The 26,128-nt window shown below is 38.5% G+C and overlaps 1 protein-coding gene across 2 annotated transcripts; it reads right to left on the bottom strand.

Annotated features, from left to right (window-relative positions):
- Positions 1-320: 320 nt before the first annotated feature.
- tcf3a (transcription factor 3a) lies at positions 321-25,736 on the bottom strand. Of its 2 annotated transcripts, none has more exons than XM_044028235.1 (20): positions 25,178-25,736; positions 20,681-20,777; positions 20,267-20,339; positions 14,950-15,023; positions 14,227-14,302; positions 13,553-13,593; positions 13,279-13,396; positions 12,669-12,718; positions 11,353-11,446; positions 10,441-10,574; positions 9,810-9,960; positions 9,619-9,677; positions 9,392-9,470; positions 8,257-8,330; positions 7,950-8,123; positions 7,674-7,785; positions 7,427-7,556; positions 3,613-3,854; positions 3,024-3,170; positions 321-2,896 (listed from the first exon to the last, which is right to left on the bottom strand). In XM_044028235.1, exons 2-19 carry the CDS (start codon positions 20,732-20,734, stop codon positions 3,031-3,033), a joined length of 1,875 nt encoding a protein of 624 aa, XP_043884170.1. In that variant the 5' UTR covers positions 20,735-20,777; positions 25,178-25,736; the 3' UTR covers positions 321-2,896; positions 3,024-3,030. The 2 variants fall into 2 exon arrangements, with proteins under 2 accessions (XP_043884170.1, XP_043884163.1); XM_044028228.1 differs by lacking the exon at positions 3,613-3,854 and adding an exon at positions 6,148-6,395 and having other exon boundaries at positions 25,178-25,732.
- Positions 25,737-26,128: the final 392 nt, after the last annotated feature.

Genomic DNA, 26,128 nt, shown 5'->3' with positions numbered 1-26,128 from the left:
GAAAAGTCAGTGTATATAGTAACTATACATTTTGTTTTGTTCAAATTCCCTGGTGGTGTGTATACCGTTGTATTTTTACGTAATATTAATTTAATAATTTTCTTTGTTTTATTATCACGAAAGGTTGACAATTGTTTGCTTTTTTAAAAATTGTGCATCTGGAAAACTAACAAAATCTAATGATTTATTCTTTGCTCCACAACCTACATTCTCCATTCTTGACTTGTTGTTCAACAACTAGATTCTTGGCAACTTTACTAGAAAGAAACATGCACTCAAAGACTTTTTGATTTCTGGAAGAAGACACAAAAAAGACAATCTTTGTTGTTAAAAATGGCACATTTATTGCTACATTACTGTTATAGACACAACAGTCCTCAGTATCTACTTTATATATAAAAAAATAGGAAACTGGAGGCACTTTGAGGACATGTTGTCCCCAAACATGAGTGAAGACAGATATGTTGCAGGTCATCTGTTGTGGAGAACAAAAAAAGGTATTTTAACAGAAAAAAATGTCAGGTGCATCTTTTGATACTGTAGACATACACATCTATCATGGTAAGATATAAATGTACAGGTCTCCAGTACTGATTTTCCAAATCACACCAACATCACATTTTACCAAAGAAAGGCATGACTATCTGACAAAGGAAAACAAAGTTTGGGGCTAGTCCATGGGGCAAGATTTGTGAGGAAATAACAGACAAATACTGTCACAAATCAGTATCAGCTTACAATGGTTAAGCTAATGAGGAAACATCATACAGCTGTACATACATATCAATGCACATGCCACTCAAGGACAAAAATATATTCAACAAAATCAGTACATAAAAGATGAAGAATTTTAAGTACAGTTTTCAGTGTCAAACAGTTGAACAGGCTGTTAGTCAACTAACGTCTGATGACACACGGACACTGAAGCGTTGAGCGCCAGTGCAATTCTTCAGTTAGACGTTCTGAGAGACACTGTCATATGTTACTGAAGTATATATGCTTTTATATAATGCTGTATTATAAAAAAAGTACAACTTATAAGTCCATAATTGCAACATCATCCACCATGTAGCAGAGAATAATTCAGGCACTGGTGAGTAACCATTATCAAAGCTCCCACAGTCAGGAAAATGACCCTTTTTTTTCATGCGTCATATCACAATGAGAACAGTGAATCATGTTGCAGATTGTACAGACCACCCCTTCTGCCCCCTCTTCATACAAATCAACAAGCTCAACACAGAGCAAACACCACAGAGGAAACAGGGGTTGGGGGGGTGCTGAAGAGAAAATTGTTGTGTTTCATTTAAAGAAAAACTGCCGCAAAACGCCAGAGCAATTCAATCACAACTGTCCTGACAGGTTTGTGTTCACACACGCAAAAAATAATAAAAAAGCATTATCACAACGTGTGATATTACAGCCATTTTGTCATTTCTAACATTTCTAAGTGCCTGGCACAAACGAAAACGCCCAACTTTGTTCCTGGAATCTAAACTGAGATTTCTCTTACATTTTTAATCAATGTAAACAAAAAAGAAATAGCATTCCAAAAGTTAAAAACAAAAACTAACATCTATCTTACAAATAAAAAAAACAAACAGACAGAAACTTTAAATCAGTTCTACAAAAGGAAGATCCTTACATCAGGCATTGCAATTGTTCAAAAGGGGAAAAAATAAATCTTAAAGGCTCAACAAGGAGCAACAACCAGAAGTCAGTCAATGGCAAAGGTAGCAGTAACACTCATGACCTCTTCACTGCTGAGTTATTTCTGTCTTCTAGCAAAATGTTTTTACCACAAGAGAAATTGCTCTGAGACATAGTTGGAGTAAGTTCACCATGCAGCAACAGTGTCTTTGTATTTGACTGGACGTGGACAGGTTCACAGGGCTGACACTTGGGCAGAGCGACCGACTTGATGGCGATTAAAGATGTGAGGCTGACACTTGGACACTCAGGTCCAACAGCAGCCTCACATAGGGAAGGGTGGTGTGTCCATGTGCACATATACTTCACCATCACCAGGGATCCTTATTCTGAAAAGTCTGTGCTTGCGTTTGTGTCAGTGGTGGGCCTCTTCCCGCAGTCTTTCCATTCCACTTGCACGGTAGTGACGGTAACACATGTACAGGGCGTAAAGAGATAAGGACCAGGGATCCACAGTTAAAAAGAAACAAAAGCAAATTTCCCAACATATGTGAGTGACTGAGGCGCCTTTTCCGCTAAAACAAGAAATACAAAATAAAATAAAAATACAGCCAGAATTACCAGCATATAAAAGAGAGGAGTCACCTCTCACTTTGCCCAGTCAGTGGCTTGATCCTGTCTCTGTTTACAGACCTACCTTTGTAATTCAGTCATCACATTGGTGATAGCGATGATGACTATTTTTTAACCAAACACTGTGCATCAATCAGGTATTTGTTCAGGCGTAACATAAACTCGAGTGTCCATCTTTGCATCTGTAGAATGTAAGACCTTCTTTTCAGATGGGAATGCCAATGATTATCCAAACATACAAATCCTGACTCTTGCTCACATGAGCAATTGATCCAGACATTTTATTTGATCCAAACTAGTTTTGCTCCCAATATGTTAAGCATTCTTTTTTTCAAAATGTCTTACAAAAAAACACCATGACAAAAAAGGTCTATGTCAAATTTTCACTGTCTCCAATCCAGTGTCCTTGGTTGAAAGTTAAGTCGCATAAAGAGTAATAAATGTTTTTCTCTTTCAGTGAGAGTGTGCTTCTTCGTCAGGAATGTGGCCACCTGCTTTGTCAGTAATCATGAGTGTTTGTGTGTCTATCTTTCCAAAAGCTGATTAACACACACTGAGATGCATGATGATAGATTAAGGCCACGTGTTCAAGGGGCTGTACAATCAACAGGAACTGGAAGACAAAAAAGAAAATGAAATGAAGATGTATTTCCTTCAAATAGATTTAAAATAAGCTATGAAAATTTGCAATTTCTCTGAAGACATGACAAATTACATTGTAGTATATTCTGAAGACAGACCTGAGAATTACATATGGTTAACAGGGTTGTGTCCATCTCCTCCTAAACCAGGATGACCTCCACCAAGCTGCATTTGGGACTCCACACTGGAAACTTTCTCCTCTTCTCTCCTTTTAAGGCAGGCAGCCTTTGGATTCAAGTTACGCTCTTAGAAAAAACAAAGAAAGATGCAGATTCCAATTAAAACACTGGTGAGGAAAAGTAGCATTGATCCTTTAGTTTGTTAAGAAAAAACTTTTTTTTCAGAAGCACTTCATCATAGAGAGGGCAAACATAGATGGAAGGCAAGAGAAAATGGAACAAAGTGAGACAGTTAAATGATTAGTGGGATGGAAAATGCAAGATTTTGGCAGAATAGCAGGGATTTACTTCCTTCAACATGCTCCCTTGTCTCGTTTGTCTCTTCTGATTTCTTAAAAGTGATTAGCACCAAAGAGCAAAGACAAACCAAAAAAAGATGTTACTCAGTAAGTGAGAAATAAAATTGAGATTATTGTTCTGAAAGTGAATGTTTGGCACTTTAATCCAGCTGTGATGACAGATGGTTGGTTGTGGGTGGACCAGACCTTCCCGTTTTTGGCTGACCTACCTCGCACCTGCTTCTCCAGGCCCAGGATGACCTGAACAGCCTGTTGCAGGATAACAAGCTTTGTCTGGGCCTTGTCGCTCTGTAGATGGACCTGACACATCCTGCCCAGCTCTCTGAAGGCTTCATTAATGTCGCGAACACGCACCCTCTCCCTAGCGTTGTTAGCTAGGCGGCGCTCACGCTCCCTCTGCTCCTTCTCCTCAGCAGTCAGGTTTTCATCAGTCACAGAGACAATGCTGCAGCTGGGAGGAGAAGGGAGGAGGAGGAGGTTGGAGGGGCTGGTTAACAAACCCAAGTCACAACCTTTTGCTGAACCTAGGTTAAACATTACACAAGTATAAATTATACTGTGCTTAAGTGTTTTTTCCTCCTCAGAATTCCTCTTTTATTTGGAAATAATTTATCTACTACATTATGTTACCTTCAAGCACTTTGCCTGAGATGAGACCAGTGAGATTGCTGAAGAAGATCCCAGTGGAGTGCGGCTATAATGCAAAAGATAAGTTAAAATCTAATACATAAATATATATATTATATTATATAAACTATAATGATCAAGTGCTAAAATATTAACAGATGTATTCTCCATCAGTCAAATTGTGTCGTTTGTTGAGCGAGTTTGTTGAGCTAAATAATGTTTTCGCCAAGAACAGATGCGTTGTTAAGATAAAGCATCTGACAAGGTCTAATAAATCTTTCTTCAGGTCTAACCAACCAACACAAACTTTTTCTGTTTGGTCTTTGAGGTCCAGGATGGAAGTTGGGGGGATATGGTGACTTTCCAGAAGAATGAGAGAATTTATGAGGAAGGAGAGAAAGGGAGTGAAAGGAAGCAGCACCCTCTGCCAAGTACAGTAAAAAGACAGAGTCTCAGAAATAAAGCCAAAGGGACAAACTGAAGACATCATGTTAAATACATCAGAGGAAGTAGATGTATTTATCTGAATGTGAGGAGAAGTGCATCGCTGTTGCCATCTGTCAAAGGAAAATGTCAGGAAAAAGGGAGCGGGTGGATAAATGTAAAGGTCTCTTTAAAAAGTTGAAGGGTTGACACTTGAAAGACTGGGACATGCATCACAGAGACACTGTAACAAAGCTAAGGATGTGTTAATGCACATGACAAACAGACAGTGCTGCTTTCATGCAAAAACATTACTATTATTACTATGGGTTAATGGTCAGAAAAATGACATAATGCTGAAATAAATATTTGAAATTAAAAATGACTTAAAATGATAAGGCAGCAGTTTATCCACATAATGCAGATATTAATCCAGTCAAAAAGCTTGTGGCAGACAGACCAGAGGTGATTGCTCTATGACAGCAAGAGAAGCTCTGCTTCCTCTAAAATGTCATAAAATAAATGGTGTTTTATTTACATTTCAATACTAAAAGCAGCATGGTGCATTAAAACCAGTGGAAGCTCATCTTCAATTGATCTCTATGGGACAGCACAAAGTAGCTTTTTTCCCCCCACTGTGGGGAGCTAGACAGTGATAGGACAATTGCGGCAAAATCGTCACTTCCCGGGAAGTTCAGCTTCTCTGGGAGTCAATAGAGAATTGAGTGGACACTGGGCTGATGCATGATGATTGGAGGAACTGTCTGAAAGGCGGAACCACTTTCTGATTGACAGCACTGCAGAAACATACAGGATACTGGAGTTTCTGTCTCAGTCACATGTGGATTTTGCAAGTAAAGTCTAGAAACAAATAGCAACCCACATTAGGTTATATATATGTACACATAGGACATATTACAATTACAGAAGGTAACAGTAAAAGTTTGTTTTATGATAACTAAAATTTAATTTTACCATTATCATTTTTAAATGACAATGCAACCAAATCTGAGCCACGCCAGAGTGGAAGAGTGAGAAAAAAAGAGAAAAAAAAGGATCTTTCTTTAACATCTGGAGCCAAATAACATAGATATATATACACTGCAGATACCGTACAAAATCTCACCAAAAGCCCTGATTGGCCCATGGGCCGCACTTTGGACATGCCTGCGGTAAACAAAACACGATTAAAGCATTTCCTTGTTCCAGTTGTTCATTCTTTTTTATCAACGTGTGTTTGGTTGAGGGGTAGTTACTTATGTATAAATAACTTGAAATGAGCTTCCTCTGTTTCAAAGACCAGCAAACGCCACTGAGACAGACATGTATACTTTTCAGAATGGAAACAGTGGCAGGAGTAAGACAGGGCGACAGTGAATCAGAGCATCAGCAGTCCTACATGTGTTACATGGGGATGAAAACCTTAGAAGATGAGCTGGAGAATGGGCATGTCTTCAAAACAGTCACACAGCTTCATTTCTTTATCTCGTGAACTGTAAAACACGTTACGCTAAAGTTTAAATTATTTTAAAACTTTCTTCTGTGAGAAGGAAAAAAAAATCATCTTCCACCCAGTTCAAATTTTAAATAACAAACAGAACATGTCATGTGCTAAGAAGTGAAGCTGTGTGGACGTTTAATTTTGTCAAGAGATGCTTCCCCTCCTCTTCCTTCCTCTCTGGACACCCACTGACCTCGAACTTGCTGCTCCAAGTTGAGTATAATGCTAACAGCCTGATGCAGTACGGTCAGTTTGGTCTGCGGTTTCTCATAGCTCAGATGGACCTGACACATGCGGCCCAGCTCCTTAAACGCCTCGTTGATGTCCCGCACACGTAGACGTTCGCGGGCATTGTTTGTCAACCTCCGCACTTTCTCCCGCTCAACCTTAATCTCCACTGGCAGATCTTCATCATCCTCATCATCCTCATCATCATCCAGTCTAATGAAGAACCAATGACAGATGAGAGGGAAAAGGAAGCAACAGTTTTGGTACAGCCGACTGATAATTACCCAACTTTGTTGGGCCATAACTTTTGCTAATAATGTTAACACCTCATCAAAAGCTCTAAAAACACAGTATAACTTTTAATTTCAATTATAGAAAGTAAAGTAAAACACATGACACAGTAACAGACACCAACTATGAACATGACTGAGTAACAGTAGGAAATTGACTGGTTGAGTATAAATGTTTAACTCCTATAGCACAATCATCAGTCTTATTATAAATAAGGTACTCATATCTAATGTTGTGAATTTATTTTATTAAAGCTGTTTATTTTACAAGGGCTTTTAATAAGTAACAGTTAATGTGGGAATAGTTAAGATAAGACTATACATTTCATTTGAATATTTGATTTGGTAAGTAATACGTACAAGGACGTAATTTACTTTGGATGGTAAATGAAGGAGAAGCTAACTAGCTTTCTTTTCACAGCCAGCTTAAAAAAACACAACTAATTAGGCAAGTTATCTATTATTAACTCTGTTTTAATCTGTAAAGGAGGATGTCTGCATCTCAAGTCACATTTTTAAATTGATAAATTAAATAACTGTGCTACCGTTGTCGAAATGTTGTGTCTGTGACCCACAGTAACAGGCCAATGCAAAGTTTGTGTTGTCTTCAACAAAAGACAATCGTGTCTGTGTAACTTAAACGACTATTTTAAGTCTTGTTTAACTTAATGTTGTGACATTTACACACCCACACAAAACATTTACTTTCACATGTATGCAAAAAAAACGAGGGCACAACCTAAGCCCTTGCAGAACGAATGTCCCAATAAACCTGTGTTTTAAAATCTAGGGTTGAATTATACAAGTATTATGTTTGAAATAAAGCCTTATATCCAGAAAGGCTTAAAGACTGTATTGTAAAATATGAAACACTTCACTACTGCAGGATAATAAACTATTTTATCTCTTGCATTGATAAAGTATAAGTGTATGTAGAAGTTTAATTTTAGACACCTTGTTTTAAGATGGGTCTTCGATTCTTTTTTCTCATCCTCCGACTTGTCAGCGACAGAGCAGTTCTCATCCTCCTCTTTCTCTTGTTTGACGTCTGTACTAGAGGAACGATTCAGACTGCCAGACAGGCCTGCACACAAAGATCACACATTAATAGAAAAAAAAAGTGAAGTACTTAACAGTAAGAACGAGGTTATTTCCCCAAAGTTTAACATTATTAAATAGTCAGTGCAACAAAAGCTCTCACCAGTAAAGCCTTCAGGCTGAGAGCCTTGCTTGACAGTTGTGGGGCTGTGGTGACTATGCAAAAGTCCTCCACTAGAGGGCAGACCAACAGAGTCCTCATGGTGACTTGAGACCTTTAAGAAAACAATGAAACAGCATCTTAATAATCACATCAAAATTAGTCACATTTTCAAAAGAACAAAAACAGTTCCGTTGAGTTATATATTCCGTTTTCACTATCTTTCTTAATTTAGGTATTTGTGGTTAAACGTCTTATGGTACTATTTATTTATCTTACCAAACCAGTAAGGTGACTAGCGAGTCCAAGTGATGCACTGGCAAAACCTGGAGGCAGTCCCAAACCAGACACAAGTCGACTGTGCATTTCAGCCAAACCTGAACCGCCTTGCCCACTGGCATGACGCTGAAGAACATTGATGGCTTCGTCCAGACGGTCCTCTAATTTATTCGCCTGCAGGGAATGAAAAACAAGGCACAATGAGAAAACAAAAGGTGACGCACAACTCTAGCACTGCTAATTATTCTCTGTAACACAGTTGTACGATAAAAAAAAAGAAAAGAAAAATAGAGGCATGTTGACTCACCATGGACTGAATTCCATCAAAGTTAGGGGAAGGTGTGGCCTGGCCAGAGGATCGAGCCCAGTGCAATGCTGAGCCTGGAGGGGGAAAAAAAAGGATTAGAGAGTTTATTCAGACATTAGCGAATTGTTGATCACTTATTCATGTGGGTAGGTTTTTATGTTAAACTTATTAAAACTCCAGTCTCTTCACATTGCATGTTGTCAATGTAAGCCACTGTTCCGCAACATAGTTCTATTAACTATGTGATTAAATAATAAACAAGAAAATATTTGATGAGCTAATTGCAAATCTGTGACATGTAGAATAAATGCTGAATGAATATGAAAAGATGGAGATACAGGAGATGATTAGCATACGAGCTGATTTATTTTAATTTTTCATATTAATAAGGTTATTAGGTCTTCACTATCTGCTCTTGTGTCAGTAGAACTATTTAATGTATGAGGTGTGGCATGAACCATCTCAATGATCCAATGCAGTGACAAATAGAGAAGTGACCCCACCTCTTTATTTTCCCTTCCCCTCTCATAAGTTATATTTGGCTGGTGTGTGTGAATGCGAGAATGCCAGAAAGATCAAAAAAAATAAACAATTGTGTTTTATTTTGATCATAATCAAAATATTAAAACACAAAATACAACACAAATATTTATAGAATCTAAATGGGACATTTCTTACTTAATCGGATCAGTCGTCACCTAAATATTCATATACTTATCTCAGCTCTGTATTTGTTTAGTGCCGGCAAATCAAATCAAATAAATCACAGCTAAGAATCATGCTAATAAGACTATATTTTTGATTGTTTATAAGCATGTACTAATAAATTATATGCTATATTAGTTAACTGCTTTACTGACAACACTGATACTGAGCATGATGCAATTTCAACAAGAGAACAATGATGACAAAATAAGGAATTTTAACATGTTTTACTTCCACTTTGACCCATGCAGATGGAGCGACATTGTTATTATGAACTATGTATTGTCAGAATTTATGTAAAACAATGCATTCCTTAAATAATTAATTATGCCCTTCAAAAAAAAGGAACTGATGCATTTGAAAAAAACTTTTAAAAGAGCCAGCTGAACTTGAAGCGTTAGCAACAAAATGACAGCAGCTTCTCACTCACCTGATACAGCCTGAGGTGAACCAGAGGGAGATGCTGGGGATGGCGGGAAGTTGTTACTGCTCAAGTCTGACGGATAGATCTGAACACAGATGTTTTTTGTTAATAATCCAATTCACATAAAGAACCAATTTAAAATCTCTAGGTTATAAAATTGAATATAAAATTTAAAGTTTTATGTGAAACGGGTGCGAGAAGGTATGCTAATACAACATTGAGTTGCTACTTACAGATGCCAGGGCCTTTCCAATCTCATCACCTGAACTCCCAGGAGCTGATCCACGATTGCCTTAATTGGAGCACAGAAAAAAAATCATCAGAACTTATGCTTAATAACAACTAAATTATTCGACAGTACCATTTAAAATGAAAACTTAAAGAGCACATTTTTACAAAAGAAAACATGCACAAAAATGTTTACCCATAGTGGTGTCAGTTCCAGCGATAGGTGGTGTATGGCTGGAAACACCAAAGCTGCTGGAGCCAGAGTGGAAGCCAGCGGGATGAGCTCCATTTACCTCACTGCCATGCAGAGGGTAGTTTTGTGGAGACAGAGGCAGTGGGTGCCGTTTCTTGAAAGCAAAGACACCCAGTGAAGTGTCAGTACATTTACATGACGTTAGACAAAATGGGATCATTGTATTAATAACCCAATTTTCTCTATTTAGATAATTGCACCTTTGCATCATTTCAAATCACTACTGCATGTATATGTTCAGTTGCACTAAAACAGGCCTAAGTGCTCAACTGTTTTGACTCTAAAATAATAGAGGAATCTGGTATACAAAAGAAAAAGACAGCAATTACATTTTTTGGACTGACAAGGAGACCGATTTATGATCTGTCAGCTAAAAAATATATGTAATATTTTAAAGTTCATAGATGGTAGGAAGTCTTGGGATGGCACTCAAAGAGAGTTGAGACAAAGACTCCACCGCTAAACCAAAACCACTAAATATTAACAAGTTAAACAGGGGTCATATTAGTCCAATTAAATACCTCAACTTAATAGAGCACGAAAACATACCGATTGTCTAGATAGAAAAACTCACCAGTCTGTCTTGAGGGTTAATGGCAGTGAAGGGACCATGTTGGCTCAGATGGGGGGGGTTACCAAGCATGGCAGAAAAACCAGGCTGAACCATTGGCCCAGAGCTCCATGGATCGGAGGGTGGGTGGAGGCCTTCTGTCAGGAGGTGTCCAATGAAGAAGTAAGGAACATGTGGGCAAAGAAACCAGATTAAAAGACAATAAATGCCACATATAAGACATGTCACATGACTGCAGTAACTTCATTTAACAGTAGCCTCTTACATACTAAAATTGGACTTTGGATCCTGGGTGAACCTGCTAAAAAGTCTGCCCTGTAGTGTTCTTCTTCATCCCTTTGTGACTCGCTCATGAGAAGTGATAGCAATAACAATAGCAAGACCATGGTCCTTCATTCAAACTTAATGGCAAGTGAATGTTTTAAAGTGCTAATAAATTGAGGTAAGATGAAATAATAAATACTGAGTTCTGTCCTGTTGCTAAAAGTAAGGGTCACTATAAGCATTCATGACTAACAGCAATGCTAACTGCAGGAAGAAAAATACACCTGAGTTAAACAGGAAATAATTCTGGAAAAAATAAGCAGATGAAGCAACTGACGTGTTTTCCATGGTCTTGTGTTGCCACTAATGCCAATCGAAGCCGATAAAAACCCACAGCAGAGTCATTTGACATCTGAGCGAAGGCCGATTTAGCACATTCTCACTAGTCAAAACCCTTTTTAAACCTGGGTTACAGTTTTTTTTACCAGTGAAAATTGAGTATTTGATGACAAAAGGGGTCTGTGAAGAGTCACAGACTCTTGTGTTACCGCAAAGAAAAACAAGACAAGTTTGAATAATTTGTGCTACACCCACTTTAACTGTCTCTCAATCTAAAGAAGAGTTTCTAACGCAAATCTTGTTTCTACTGACCTTGCATGTAGAATGATGTTGGGTAGAGGTTTCCTGACTTGGAGGCTGGGTAGCCTGCATTGTCCCTGTTAAAATCCTCTGCTGGTGGATAAACCTGGAGAAAAACACATTTTTCAGCCCCATCAAATATGATACATTACTATTAACGATCAAGAGTATATCTATCTGTAACACCAAATTAGCACACTGTATGTGGTGTTTTTCTACAGAGGTACACATGGGAAATTGCCATATGCTTACCTGGGTAAGAGAATACAAATCAATTATCCTTAGCAAATAAAAATAAGGTATATGCATTAGATACCCCATTGAATTAAATACGTGATTGAAGCTCTTAAAATTATGTCTTCTTTCTTAGTACTTTTTTAAACAATTTTTACAATCGGGTTTAACTACTTAATTCGATAAACAGACAGCACCAGCATTTCTGCAGACTACAGAACTGAGCATTAAGCACTCAAAGTGCAGTGTCAGTAATTTTATGGGGTCCTGTCTATCATTTCAGTAAGACTTTTATGTACTAACCTGAAAACACGCTGAGAACGTTTTTTAGTTACATAATTCAATCTTTGTATCACAATGAGAAGTGTGACCACATAATGGGAGATGCAGTTAGAGTTGGTGAATGTTATGAGCATAAAGGTGTCAAACTGTGTCTGACAAACTTAAATCCAAAATGACTTAAGTTGTCTCCTGTAATTTGATTAAACAGAGAGAAAAGGAGAGGAAAAGGAGAGGAAAACAAGGAGAGAGGAGAGATGCACTCCTAATTACTGAACCATCTGCCGAATCCTGGACGGCAGCCAACTCCACTGGCAGCTGGGATAGAGGGATGGGGAGGGACAGAGAAAGGGGAGGGCTGTTGTTCGTGGTGGTGGTTGTGAGGAAATAGGGAGCCCAGAGAGCGAGAGTGAGAAGGGAAAAAATGAGGTGGAGTAAGAACCATCAAACCCCAGTATGTATTCCCTCCAGTGATCTAACGAGTATACTTGGCTGAGCAGAGGAAATGTGGTCATAAAGTAAAGGCCCTCCAAATACAACACACTATAAATACATGCTGCAAATGAGTGACTGGGTGAACAAGTGGCTTTCTACCCCTTTTCTAATTTTTTCTTCTCTACACTGGTGGTGCAGATACACAGCTGTAAGAGCTGGACAACTTGTATTGTAACTGTTCCATTGCCCTGTAAGCTGAGGAGAATGCGAAGATGCCAAATGGTAAGAGAAAAGGGACATATCACATGAAAACATGGGCTTGCATGGACAGAATGCAAGCTCTGGAATGAAATTCAACATTTCTGGATGTTAGTACTCACTGAGGAGGGCAGGCCAGGAGGCACCTTCCTGATCTTTTTTGGCTGTGACTCTGTAAGGAGGGACACAGACTCAAATCACAAAAACATACTGTGTTCAGATATGTACTTACTGCTAAAGTACACAAAAAACAACAAGTATTAATTAACCTTCTTTCTGACAACCTACTGAAAAAGAGATTCGTAAAGAGCAACTAATTATGTATTCATTTAAAACTGCAGGTGAAAGCACACGTCTGTTTCGCAGTGTAAAATTCTCTGCTTTTAAATATCAAGTGTGTGGGGATGAGAGACACACAGGACCACGGGTGGATTCGAACCCATGCATCTTTACTATCTCTACAATCTGAGCTATCCAGCAACCATGATGTGATTTATAATAAAACCTTTTAATATTTGCTGTGTTTGATTTAAAACAGGATGGAGTCTTGCCACATTAGATATCCTCAAAATATTAGCAACTAATGCAAGACTGAGGGTTTAAATATATGAATTACAACATTTATGTATTGCATTTTTAAAAAACAATTTGACATAGAACATGGCCAAAGCATAAAATGATTGTTTTATAACCGTGTTCAATGTATTTGTAACAACCCTGCACATTTCTTACCAATGGGGTCCTGTGAGGGTCTCCTGCGAGGGTTAGTCGCCTCATAGGGGGAATAAAACTGGGAGTTAGACTTCAGGCCAGGCGGGGAGAGGGGATCAGGACTAGGCATAAAGCCAGGCTAAAAACAGTGGGAAAAGAAAACACAAGCAGATGCAGTTTACCAGGACAGGTAAAAACAAATAATTACAGAAGTAAATTAAGAGGAGAATACATTTTTCTGGGAGAAATGAACAGAGATGCTTTAGCATAGCAATGGTTATTCTGACTGATTTACCTGTGCTGCAAATGACGAGTATGGTCCTCGCTCAGCCTTTCCTGTTAGGAGAAAGGAATAAAATATCAGGTCATGAACGTGCGTTAAGTAGGCTTTTATGTCAATATTAAATCACAATCTGGCAGTTCCTCCTTTCTCCATTTTGGTGCCTCCCATCTGCTATGCAAGTCTACATGATGTTGTGTGGCATTTATGGCTGTGGACTGCAAAACAACAACAAATTAGACCATTATAAATGGTTCAGGGCAATTGTGCTCAACCTCTGTCCCCTCCCCTGACAGTTAAACAGAGGAGAGCTACAGGCCACCATAGTCTCAAGGGAGAGCCTTGTTTGTGCATGGGTGCCCTTTACACCCCACCGCCCCCTTCCACACTGAACACACAAACTGAAACACACAAACAAACCCCTCCTCCACATCCTCCCTGATTACCCTGCTCCCTTTCTCCATTGCCACCTAACCATAAAAATGGTTTGCCCTGAAGTGATACATTACTGTCTAACCTGTGAAAGGCTACTGTCTCAAACACACATCTCATTGTTTTAGTTCAGTGACAGAGTCCATTTAAATAAACATTTGTGTTTCAATCCGTTTGTTCTGCCAAAATTACGTCCTTGGTTCTTTGAGGGTTTAAAAAAGAAAAAGAAAAAAAAAAAAAGAGGTGAATCTTCTTACCGACAATCCCTGATCCAAACATGGGGGCAGATGCCATACTCTCTTGCTCATTGTAAAGGCCTTCTTCCCCATAACCCTGAGGGAAAGAGCGCAGAGGCTTTAGAGAAATACAATAAAACAACCAAATGTCAGAAAACAAACTACTGTGTATTAAAGTGAACAGCTCAGTAAAGATTATCCTACTTTGTTCCGATTTGACATGAAAGGGTGAATATGTGATTCTTAAGCAACTACAGGACGACTGCAGCATCACTTGATTACCACAGACATCCAGAACTCACATACAATACACCAATATCTGGTTAAGTAGATTTTTGTATTTATCTATTTGTAGGTTAACAAACAAGTGTAAACAGGCTCGAAACATAAAATAACCCAGGTAGAGATGTCAAATATAACAAATTAAGTTTAATCTGTGATAAAAAGTTTCTGCAACAACAAAAACAGCAAAATGCAATTGTCCTGGACACAAACGTATTTGTCACATAAATGACATAAATGAAGCATATGACCTCAAGATCACTCATGTCATCTGTGAAGATCAATGAGAAGACTCTGCAGTTCGTCAAACGATATTTACATATGACCACACTGATGCTGTATCAGTGGACAAATACAGTACAGTTGTTCATATGTGAAAGGGGTATATAATCTGTGAGCATCGAATTTATTTAATCAAGCACAATAAGGTGACTTCTTCATATATGCGAGGATAAACCTTACCCTTCCCTGGTTGAAAGATGGACCGTTCTGTTCTCCGGGTCCCCAGGAACTGGACCCACTCCTCTCGTCTATACCTGAAAGACAAAGATTAAGGTTATTAACCACTGAAAGACAGAAAAACTCTGCAAGGTGGTTCAAGCCATGGCTGAGAAAAGCTAAGTTTTCCTCCAGAGAAAATCTCTAGAAAAACAAACTGCTTTGATGCAGGTTTTTCAGGTCACTCAGAGAACACTGAAGAGCTTCACTGCACGGCTCCTACAGAGACGACACAATGACAGCGCCGTCATATATTGTGGATATGAGCTGTAGGAAGTTTGAATAATTAACACCCAGTATGAAGCTCCCAGAATCATCCTTAACATTCTTTCTTCTCCCACTCTACTCCTTCACATTTTCCATGGCAACAGTCACTCATCACCCATCTATTCTCACACATTTAAACTAGACTATACCTTCACCGTAACACAAAGCAAAAAAATCTCTGTCTTACATGGCTGACATATTTCCCTGGCCAGTGTGCTACAGCTTTCAGAGAGATGCATGTGTTTTAGAAGAGTGATTTTAAAGACTGGTGAAGCAGAAATTTCTGTCCGTACCCTTTCTCTCAATCTCCACTCATACTGCTCCACAGCATCTCTGGGGGAAAGCTGAAGCTTAATTGCGCACCAATTTGCATAATTGTGCATATTAATGAAGCTCAGCTCTATGAATATTCATATTTTTTGTTTTGTTGTCTAATTAAAAAGCAAAGAGGGGAGGGGGGTAGAGGCTGACTAGAATCATGACAGGATGAGCAGTAGAACAGAATGATGGGTCCACGGCACTGAGAGTTGCTAGATTGCCGTGACAACTGTGATCTACACACACACACAACACCAGCAGAATACGAGATGAAGGAGACCATGTCTTATATTCTCTCTATGGCTGACTGTCACTCTCCACGTCAGTCAAAAACAATAAGAAAATGTATAAACTATTCGTTTTCCCAGTATCCCAGATACAGTGTTTCCTGTTTTCTCCATTTAAAATTTAAATTGCAGTGACAGTTTCAGATATGACTGACATTAAAAAATATTAAAATTAATACCTTGTTTTCCATCCAAGTAATTAGAACTGTGCAGACTATCAAAACTGTTCAAATCTTTAGCAAGATTTTCACTCCTGTTTTGGAGTCCTGATGCTGGTAAGGGACTTAAAACGGTCAATCATTCAACAAAAAGCAAAATGTGTGCAGTGCTCAGTTGCTTTACAACCCTCTTGGATAAGAAAACCTTGCCAGGCAAGGTTTGGCGAACAAGTGTATGAAATAAAAACTAATTTCATGGAGAGAATTTGTATAAATTCATACTTACAAGGACATTGGGGAATACATATTCAAGATATATGGATGGTAGAGTGAACCTTTTCGAAATATGTAGTGTATACATTTATTTGTGAATGGTGATAATAATCAGTTTCCTCTACACTCAAATCTAAGGCAGTCTACTTCCACATCATCCTCATACAAATTGGGCTGGGTGTTGCTGCAGATTCCCTGAATCGACTTAATTCAATTTACAAGGTCCTGAATCGATTCAATTCCATATTGATTCATTTAGATATATTTAATATTTTCCTTATCAATTCGATCGATTTTCACATACCTAATGCTGTTGGATCTCTCTAACCAGGTGATCATTACAAATATTAATGTTTACATTAAAAAATGTACTCCAAAGTATATTGAGATGAATGCACTACTTATTTATTTAATATGACCACACAGTAGAAGCAGAGGATGCCATGAGCTCCAAAGCAGACAATCACAACACCAAATTATCTGAAGTGAAAAGTGATGTATGGAGGTATTTCTGGTGCTACAACATCTATGACAAAGTAATGAACAACTCTATTGAATTAATTTAAATCAAACAGCCAAATTTAGTATAAGTATATCCTGTCTATGGTATGTATGTAACACCAATGTAGTTAATCTCTTCTTGTCCAGAAAAGCCTGGCATGAGGGAGGACCACATATAGGTGATTCATCACTTTTTGTTTATTCTGACTAATCATGGCATAGTTTAGATGTTTTGTTTTGCTATTTATTTCACTACATTATGCCTTTGTTTGTTTTATATACACACCTTTATTACCTTTCTGTCTCCAGTCCCATGAGAAGTTCATAATTAGGAGATGGTCCTTACTTTGTGAGAACAGACATTACCATGTAAAATCAGGACATGAGAGTACAGAGGTATGAAATTAAATCATGTTTTGAATAAGAAATGACACATTCTGTGTCACCTTACGAGAACAAAAGCATTCAAACCATAATAAAATATGAGTAGCACGGCACTCAGACAGGACGGAAAAAAGAAAACGGGTGAGTAAGATCAGACACCGCTTCTCTGGTGAACCCCAATGCACTTCTCCTCCCAGCATGCAACGCCCCTTTAAGCATGGACGGTCTATAATTACACAGGAAGAAATACTGGAAACAGACAGCCGGTCTGAGTCAGACTCTCTTCATGAGGAAAGCTCTGGCACATACATTGACCAAACTTGCAGACATGTCTTGGTTTTACAGGAACACTGCCCCAGGCACCTATAACCGAGTGAACCGTTGTGTCTACACACCTTCTTCCTTCCCTTGGCAAAGTGAGTCACTCTGACACAAAGCATGATGTCAGAACAAATCTCAAGAGAGTGAACACTGTAAAGGAAATACTGTTCTATAACACGGACCTTGGTGATTTTTATCAGTGCCACTGGAGACTTTTCAAAAAGTAGTGTACCCTAACCCTCTAATACAGCTTGTATGTCTTTGTTCGGAGTGTGTTAAATTATATATACACACACACAAACATTTTTACAGAAATAACCACATATGATCTACTACAACATTTAGCTTCTGGGTTTGATAAATGGAAAAAAAGTCATGCAAATTTCATTCTTCTCCCCTTCTAAATTTGAAACCTCACCAAAGTTTAAAAATACATTTTAGGATTCTCGGTTTCCAGTGACCAAAAAATGAAAGTGTACTGAAAAGTACTTAACTGACTGGTGTAAGGGAGTGAACAGGCAAATAAGACCAGCACAGAGATATTATCATCACTGAAAGTACTGGCAGGGAGGGACCCACAGCTACACATGCTAAACCTCCACCTAACCCAAGCCTTAACCATACTCAACTTTCACTGACTGTGCAAGGAAAACATGCAACAGCTGCTCCACAAAAAGCGGGTTCACTCGTTTAAATTCAGATTCTGTTAAACTGATCAGTAACAAGATAAACAGGTACCTTGACATATTTGACTTTACAAGGTAGACGGACATGAGTCGCACACTGTGGTGACTTTTTCCTCTGAAGTGACCGCTTTAGCCGAAAGTTCTACCTGAATATTCAGCAGTGCTGCACTGACCTCTACCATTGTCATATGCAAAAAGTATGTGTGCTAGATGGTATTTTATCAAACACACTTTCTTTCTGAGAGGGACAGGAAACCTGAACGCATGTAAATGTAAATTGGGGCAATGTTTTTGCAGTATATTACCTCCTTCCATTTTCCTTTTTGCAGTGGTATTTCAAATCTTTTTTTGGGGACCAAAGCCATGACCATGGGACAAAACTAGACACTCCTTGTTTTGTTGTGCAAACAAAATGACCATGTCCATTACCATCCTGTTTTTCCACTTTTCTCTATAGCCGTGTTTCCACCGAGTGGAATGGTTCTGTTTGGTACAGTACTGTACATATTTTTTTTGCGTTTCCATTAGGAATAGTACCAAAACAACCGCACCCAACCGTTCCATTCTTGGTATTGCTATTTCTTGACTAATCACCATACCAGCAATTCAGTGCACAATTTTTTTACAATTTTGTAGGTTCCGAGTGTACACCCTAGATTCTAAGTGTATTGCTCACCTACCTCCTGTAAGGAGGCTGTTAAAACAAGTGCATTTGAATACCTGAGAGAGACAATGAATTAAGATGGCCATAGGTTTTCGCAAGACGGTAAACATACTTTTCCTACCAGTCATTATCTACTTTTCTACAGCCAGCAGTTCTGTGTATTTCATCAGTGCATTGTCAAAATTGGATTAATACTCTGCAATATTTTAAGAAATGGTGCAGGACTGCTGTGTATGTTTCCAAAGACATTAAATTATTCCCTTCTGTAAATATATATTTGTAGGCAGATTAAATAACAGTTGTCCATAAAGGAGCCAACTGTAGATTTTTGAGAGTGTAGGCATTTGATACTCCAAGGATAGATTTTGGGTGGAGAAAAAGGGAGTAGGGGCAATGAAACGCCATTGATTGATAACATCTGTGTCTCTTTAGTGGGCATAATTATCAATTCAAGTGACCCTTGAATGAAAAGGAAGAAATAAAGCCCACTATTCCCTGTGTCAACATTTACTTTTAATATCCTATTTCTATTCTACTGCCAGCTAAAAAGAGCTACTCCACTTTCATAGGTCCAGAGAGAAATGTTTGTGTAGCGCAAGTAGATCTGATATAGATCGGACTAAAATATTGTATACGACAGCAATACAGAAGACAAAGAAGGCATATAGACAACACAAAATGAAACCCACAGTGTTAAAGTTTGATCTGGAGTACTGCTGAGGCTGTTTGTTTACTGTACGTGTGTGTAATTAAAGTGACTGTAGGGGATAGTTTAATTGTTAATAAGGATGGAGAAATACTGGGGTCAATATTAGTTCGAAGAGTAGAGGTAGGGTGCAAGATTACGGGACAAGGGAATTCTTCACAGAGAAGTGATTAAATGATTGGCTCCCATCAACCCCCACCCCTCTGCCTTTGTCCTTCAGAGATTAAATGGCAACAACTGAAGGTGAGGAGGGAGACACCTGCAGTGCGAGGGTGAGGAAGTGAAGGGGAGATGACGCTGGGTCTACATAGCATAAAATTAGAAGGCAGTCTTTCCTGGGGTTCTTTTCAACAATATGTGAAACACAATTGAGGAGAAACAATCAGGAACATTTATTTTTGCTTTGTATTGTAAGTCACTAGCAATTTGCAGTACTAATACTGGGATGCTCTCATCTCTGGCTTCAAGTGAGAAAGGACAAAAATGACAAATACTGTTTATTTTCTTAGTAATAAAAGACAGTTGTATTTTTCAAATGATCTTATTCTGAAGAGTTATATCTTAATTTTAATGGTTGTGTTTGTTTAGTTAAAATAAAATAAAATAAAAAGACTAGAAACATTAAGAAAAACAAAGAAAATCAGAAAACTGATAATTGAAAAGATTGGTGTGGAGACACAGGGACAAGAAAGACTAAAGGATATGTTTGATCTTACCTGAACCTCCAAACTGACTGCTGGCAAGAGTAGTCGGCCGGTTCTTGCCATTTGAAACTGGAAGTTCAAACATCTGAAATGAGATAAATGACGGTTTCCGTTAACAAAACCAGTGCATGTTCATATTAAGAGTCTGCTTAGCTATATCCTCTTCATTTCTGCAACGGTTGCAAGGTGGTATTTCACAGTATACTATCCTGTATCTATGACAATTAAAAGTGAAACAACAATCTTGTTAAAAAGTGCTATATATCAATCCCTGACTGAGTGACCCACATTCTTGGATGCCTTAGGGTTTATTCATATTTCAACCTGCTTGACCATAAGATGTATTAGGACATTTTTGACTGTCATTCTGGAAGCATAGAATGAGCTTTTACAAGATGCATACATTCATTTTCTGAGAGATCTTACCGCGCTAAAATCCAGCAAGTCGTTGAGCTCCTTGTCTGTTTCCACTGCAGCCATTCTCTACTGCTGTTCACTTGGTCCTTTCAGTCTCAGCAAGCGACTACAAAGAGGTAAGGAGAATATGAATATACTGTATTTTCCCAATTATAAGATGCTTAGATAATGTGTATGACTGTAGATGTGGCTGATATCTAATGAAAAGTTAAGGGTAACATAGTCCAACAACCAAACACATGGAGCTAAAAATGTATTTATTGCTGATTCTGCTCAACTGAGACTTTTTTTTAACTGTTACACAGCCTTAAAATGGAAAGCTGTCCTTTTCTTTAATAGACTTATTTTAATCATGTTGTTCAGCATTCCTACAGCTTACAACATTTTACTCACAAGCTTAACTGCTGAGAAACATGGATATAACGACACTGTCAGACATGGCTTTGCAATAAAAAACACACATGGTAACCACACAGACAATCAGCATTCAGTTTTGGTTAAACAAGTCTGGTTTAATATGTAATCTAAACCACAACAGAGATAAAAAAGAAAATATTATGTAATTATGACTACTATGTACTATATACCTATATACATAGACGCTGCATGGACTGCTGAAGAATGCATCAATTTGAGTGGCATTGGGAGTAAGAAGGATGCCTAATTTTTGTGGTGCTTGGGCTGTACACATCACTTCACTTCACAAACAATATCCTAGGGAATATCGTCAACTATTTTCTATAATGCATAACCTGTTAAGTGTTAACGGTGCACTTTAAATCCATGAATATTGACAAATATATCGCAAAATTTGACAGACTGAATTTATCTGATCCTTATAATGCCCCTGTATACTTTGTACAAGTTTAAAAACGGCTGGAGAAGACATCACTCCTGACATCTTCAACTTCCTGATTAACTTCCCTTCATCTTACTCCAGAGAGTCACTGAATGTTTACAAGAGCCTGGAGGGAAACAAATGGACGCAATCTGTCTTTGTGACAAACATTCAACTCTGGAGTCTACTGGCTAAAGAAAGCGCTGTAGTCATTGGAAGAGTAAGTGTGCATTAGCATAACATTAAAATTAGCACCACGCAGTGTAATGTAAATAATTGCTAAATTAATCTAATTTATAATTACATTTTTTTTACCAGTAGATCAGAAATTATGACAGATTGCTCAACAACATCCCAGGAAAAAAAGATATATCAGAAACAGCAACATACAAGCATAACCTAAATCACGCCATAGTCCATTTTTAGGGAGGGTTGTGATGGTAATTTTTCAATTAAAAACAAAGTGGCACAAAAATAAACCAATAGAGACCAAGTAAAACTGAATTAACATTAAGAATTAGCATCCTTTTTAAGAACAACCATCAGATTATTGACCAATTAATGAGTGTTTCTCTGGTAGCCCACATGTAACATGAGTGACCATGGTTCAACCACAGACCACACTGCGCTTGTTGTTAGTTAGCCCCTGGGCTATGGCTGTTTGCTTCCTCTACCTCATAAACCAACCTGCTCTGACAGCTCTTTGAATAACTAGGAGGGAAGTAACACAACATGATGGGAGTCTCAAAAGACACAATTCCTAGTACTGGCCCAACCTGTATTAAAGAAAACGATATGGTTTGGAACATTACGATATGGTTTGGAATGGTGAAGCCGGTCGCAACCAAGTTACGTTCTTTTGTCTGCCCAATCAGCTGACTGTTATTGGTGGAACCGATCAATCTCCGACCATCCCGAAAAATGGAATGGTTATTTTGGTGCTATTCCTAATGGAAAATAAAACATCTACCAAACCGTATTACTCTACTTTAAAGAGAATATGGCCGTCTAAAGAGGTGAGGGTGGTGAGAGAATGCGAGTTTCTGGTGTCTTGTGGGAGTTTCAGAGGCATGGGGCTGGGCGGCTAGCCCTCAACCCCATAGTGGTCAAAGAAATTGTTTAATGTAATTTAATAATGTAGTATTCTTGAATAAGGGTTATATTTTGGAGACTTGCCATTTTAAATAATATGACACATAACTAAAAATTGTCTTCAGATCTTTTTGTTACCAGCAATATCACCATACAAATCAAAGACACTAAATATGCTCTACCTCAGATGGATGAAAGCTGATGGATTTGGTTACATTTCTCTTATTTTGTCTTTGTTTTGTTAGTTGTCTGAGCTTTTCACTGTTAAAGCTCCATCCAGTTTTTTCAATAGTTAAAACAAGCTTTCAGATATTTCAGCTTGTTAAATATTTTTTTAATTTCCACTCAATACAACAAATAAACAATTAAAACTTAATCATTTTGGTTTGTGGACAAAACAAAACATTGGAGAACATCATCATTTCTAGATTTTGTAACCACTGATCAACATTTTCTGAGATTTTATGGAAGAAATAAGTATTTGATTAATCAAGAAAATAATCGACAGTGAAATTAATCATTAGCTGCAGCCCCACTGCACTTACACAACGTTCAATTTACCACTGCTATAGCTAGAAATGTTGGGAGAAACCCCATATCTCTTGTTAACAATTGAGTAAAACCATGACTGGACTGATAAGTCAGAAACCAGCAAAAAAATAGTGTCTGATTACGATTAAGGGAGCAGCCACTAGTTAAAAACTACTGGTAAAGCAATGTACACAGTAGTAGAAGTTGACCAATGTCTGTTTTCCACTGGCAATTTTTAGACATTCGGGCAGCAGATGGCCAATATATGAAGCCGTTTTTTTCTGGCCAATATGTTTTTCTCCATCTGATAAAATATAAGAGTTTTAAAATTAGTACTGTGTGATATTTGTGCAGATATTTCTACAGTCTGTAAAGTAAGATGTGGATAGATCAAGACAATAATCAATCTAAAATTATGTTTTGACACATTTTGGTTTTAAAAAATATTGTGTGGTTTGAAAACTGCAGTAGGCTAACAGTGAATAGTCACGATACATTAGTAAAAAAAATGCACACAATAAAATGAATAAAAGAAAGAAAGGGGAAAAAGGACAACACACTGGTTGGCTAGTAGAACGAAATATTTTCTTCCTCATTCTGATGTTTTGTGGGTAGGTAGGTAACAATCTGTTACCTTGAACAGAAACACAGATCTCAATGGATTTATTGTAATCATTTTGCCTAATGGGTGAACACTACTAAATTGTTTTTTTGTTTTTTTAAATGGTGAAATATTACCCATTACTCATTTCAATGCATGATACAGGTAATCAAAAACTAAACTGTGTTAATCTTTTGGATGAACAAATGTTAGTGCACACAGTAACCTTTATCAAGTGTAAACAATTAATTACATAATCCGCTCATGCCAATTAGTAAACAATGTGGAAAATATGTCAACATTCCTCTAGTAAACAATGTTATTCAGTAGAAATGTGTTTTTATCTGAAAACAACCACATATTTTAATACAACTCAATCTAGCAGTCTCAACTCTGTCTCTCAGTGATGATCTCTGGTCAAAATGGGGGATGAAGTGTTAAGCCCCTCCTAACCAATGGAAGTAGTTTGTCTGGAGCACCCCCACCCCAGGCCTGCCCATCAAGTGAAAAAGTTTCAAAACGGCATAAAACAGCCACACAGCCAAAGCCTTGTCTAATAATAAAAGTCAATGTGATTAAAAAAAAAACATCCTGTGTTGGCAGGTCTCATCATTTGCTGGTTGAATGTTTTTGCGCGATTTGTTTCTAAACCTGTTGCCTGCTGTAATGAAGGGCAGGAGAACGAAGGCAGTGATGAACACAAAGACTCGAGCCACCATAGAGGTGGTAGAAGAAAAAAAAAAACACCGAAGAAATCAGAAGACATTGTCAATGTTGCTTTAAATACTTGGTCAAAACGTTTTTATAAATCAATGCAGGCTGGAAATGAGGCTCCAGCTGCATTTGTGTTGCTTTCGTGGATTTAGGGTAAAAACAAACCCGTAAAAGTTCTACTTCTAACCCTAACCCAGCAAATGAAGCTCAGCTTTTTACTTTAACCTTAAAATGGGTGCATTAGTGTATCACTAAAACCCTGTAAAAATATGTTAGTGTTGCCCCTTAAAGCTACATCTACTAGTGTTACAAAGGGGAAAATTGAATAGTGTCGGTCTGCGTTTTCGTGTCAAGAGAATGTCTCGAAGAGCTACTGATGCTTCATTCAGAGGTAGCTAACCCCGGAGCAGCTAGCCCCGTCTGGTGCTATGCTAATGCACGGTAACGTAACGTTAAAGCCGATTAAAGTGAACAACGGAGCATTTTACACAACACGCACACATACACACACACATAATACGCTACTGGTACTGAGTAATAACAGAAGCAAAAGCCATTTGAGGCCGAGGGCACGAACGTCGAACACCCCGCTTTTCCCGGTGGCTCAGACACTCAAGGCTCAACTTCAACGATGCAGCTCAAACTTGATTACTCCGCTAACAACGTGACACATTACTTGTGTTTGTCGTGCACACGTTTGTTATGAGTGCGTATTTATCAACACATGTACCTGGACTCAGTAATGTGGCATCCAACGGGAAGAAAATCAACAGCAGTAGTGGAGAGAGAGGAAAAACAAAGTTAGGGAAAGGATCCTTCTTCCCCCCGTGGTCCTCCGGACTGTGGGCTTGATGTGGATGTGGAAAGGCGCAATGAGCCCACTCCTCCGCCGCCTCGGCTCCTTCTCGTCTTAGTCACGACAGTAAAATCACGTCTCCGACACGCACCATAACTCTCGAGTCGCCCGGGTTCCTTACCGCGTTATAGAAACTGTAACCTTTTCATTTCCCAAGTAGACATTTTAACAACCTCCACATTGTCGGTTCCACAAAAATATCACTCCGCGGCGCAGCTTTGGAGGAGGAGGACACGGACTCTGAGACATTGGCGGTGTCCAATTTCAGCTTAATAGAAGACGCCACACGACGCGGGGTTCGACAGTCCGATGCTTGACGCTATTATAATGTTAAATACAACAGCACGTCACTGTTCCGTATCTGCGTACGAAACACAAAATGATCGGAGCGGCTATTCACGGGGACCTATGTCGAGCGGCGGAAGAGGACGGCGGAAAGCCCGACAGGCCACACCACCAGAAGATGGAATGATAATATCGGAGGGAGGACCAATAGGAGGCGACGAACATTTGATTGACAGGTGGGCCGTCCAATCGTGTTGCAACGTCGTCTTTAGGGCGGTCTCAGCTTTGTGCTCTTGCTTGGGTTTTGAGTTTCTTCTTTTACAGTTTCCGAGGTAGAAAAAATAAACGGTAATGTGTGTGTTTTGGCGGATAATGCTTGAACTTTTGGCTATGACACCCGACTATTGGGGACACTGCTTAGTATGGATGCATGGAATGATACTAATAACAATAATAATAATAGTTGTATATATGTGGCACTTTTCAACCTTAAGGAAAGCAGAAAAATCAAAAGGCATGACCCTGAGTGACAAACCAGAA

The sequence above is a fragment of the Solea senegalensis genome, linkage group LG1, assembly GCF_019176455.1.
Source record: "Solea senegalensis isolate Sse05_10M linkage group LG1, IFAPA_SoseM_1, whole genome shotgun sequence".
Classification (NCBI taxonomy): Eukaryota; Metazoa; Chordata; class Actinopteri; order Pleuronectiformes; family Soleidae; genus Solea; species Solea senegalensis.
This window is presented reverse-complemented; position numbering and strand designations above follow the sequence as displayed.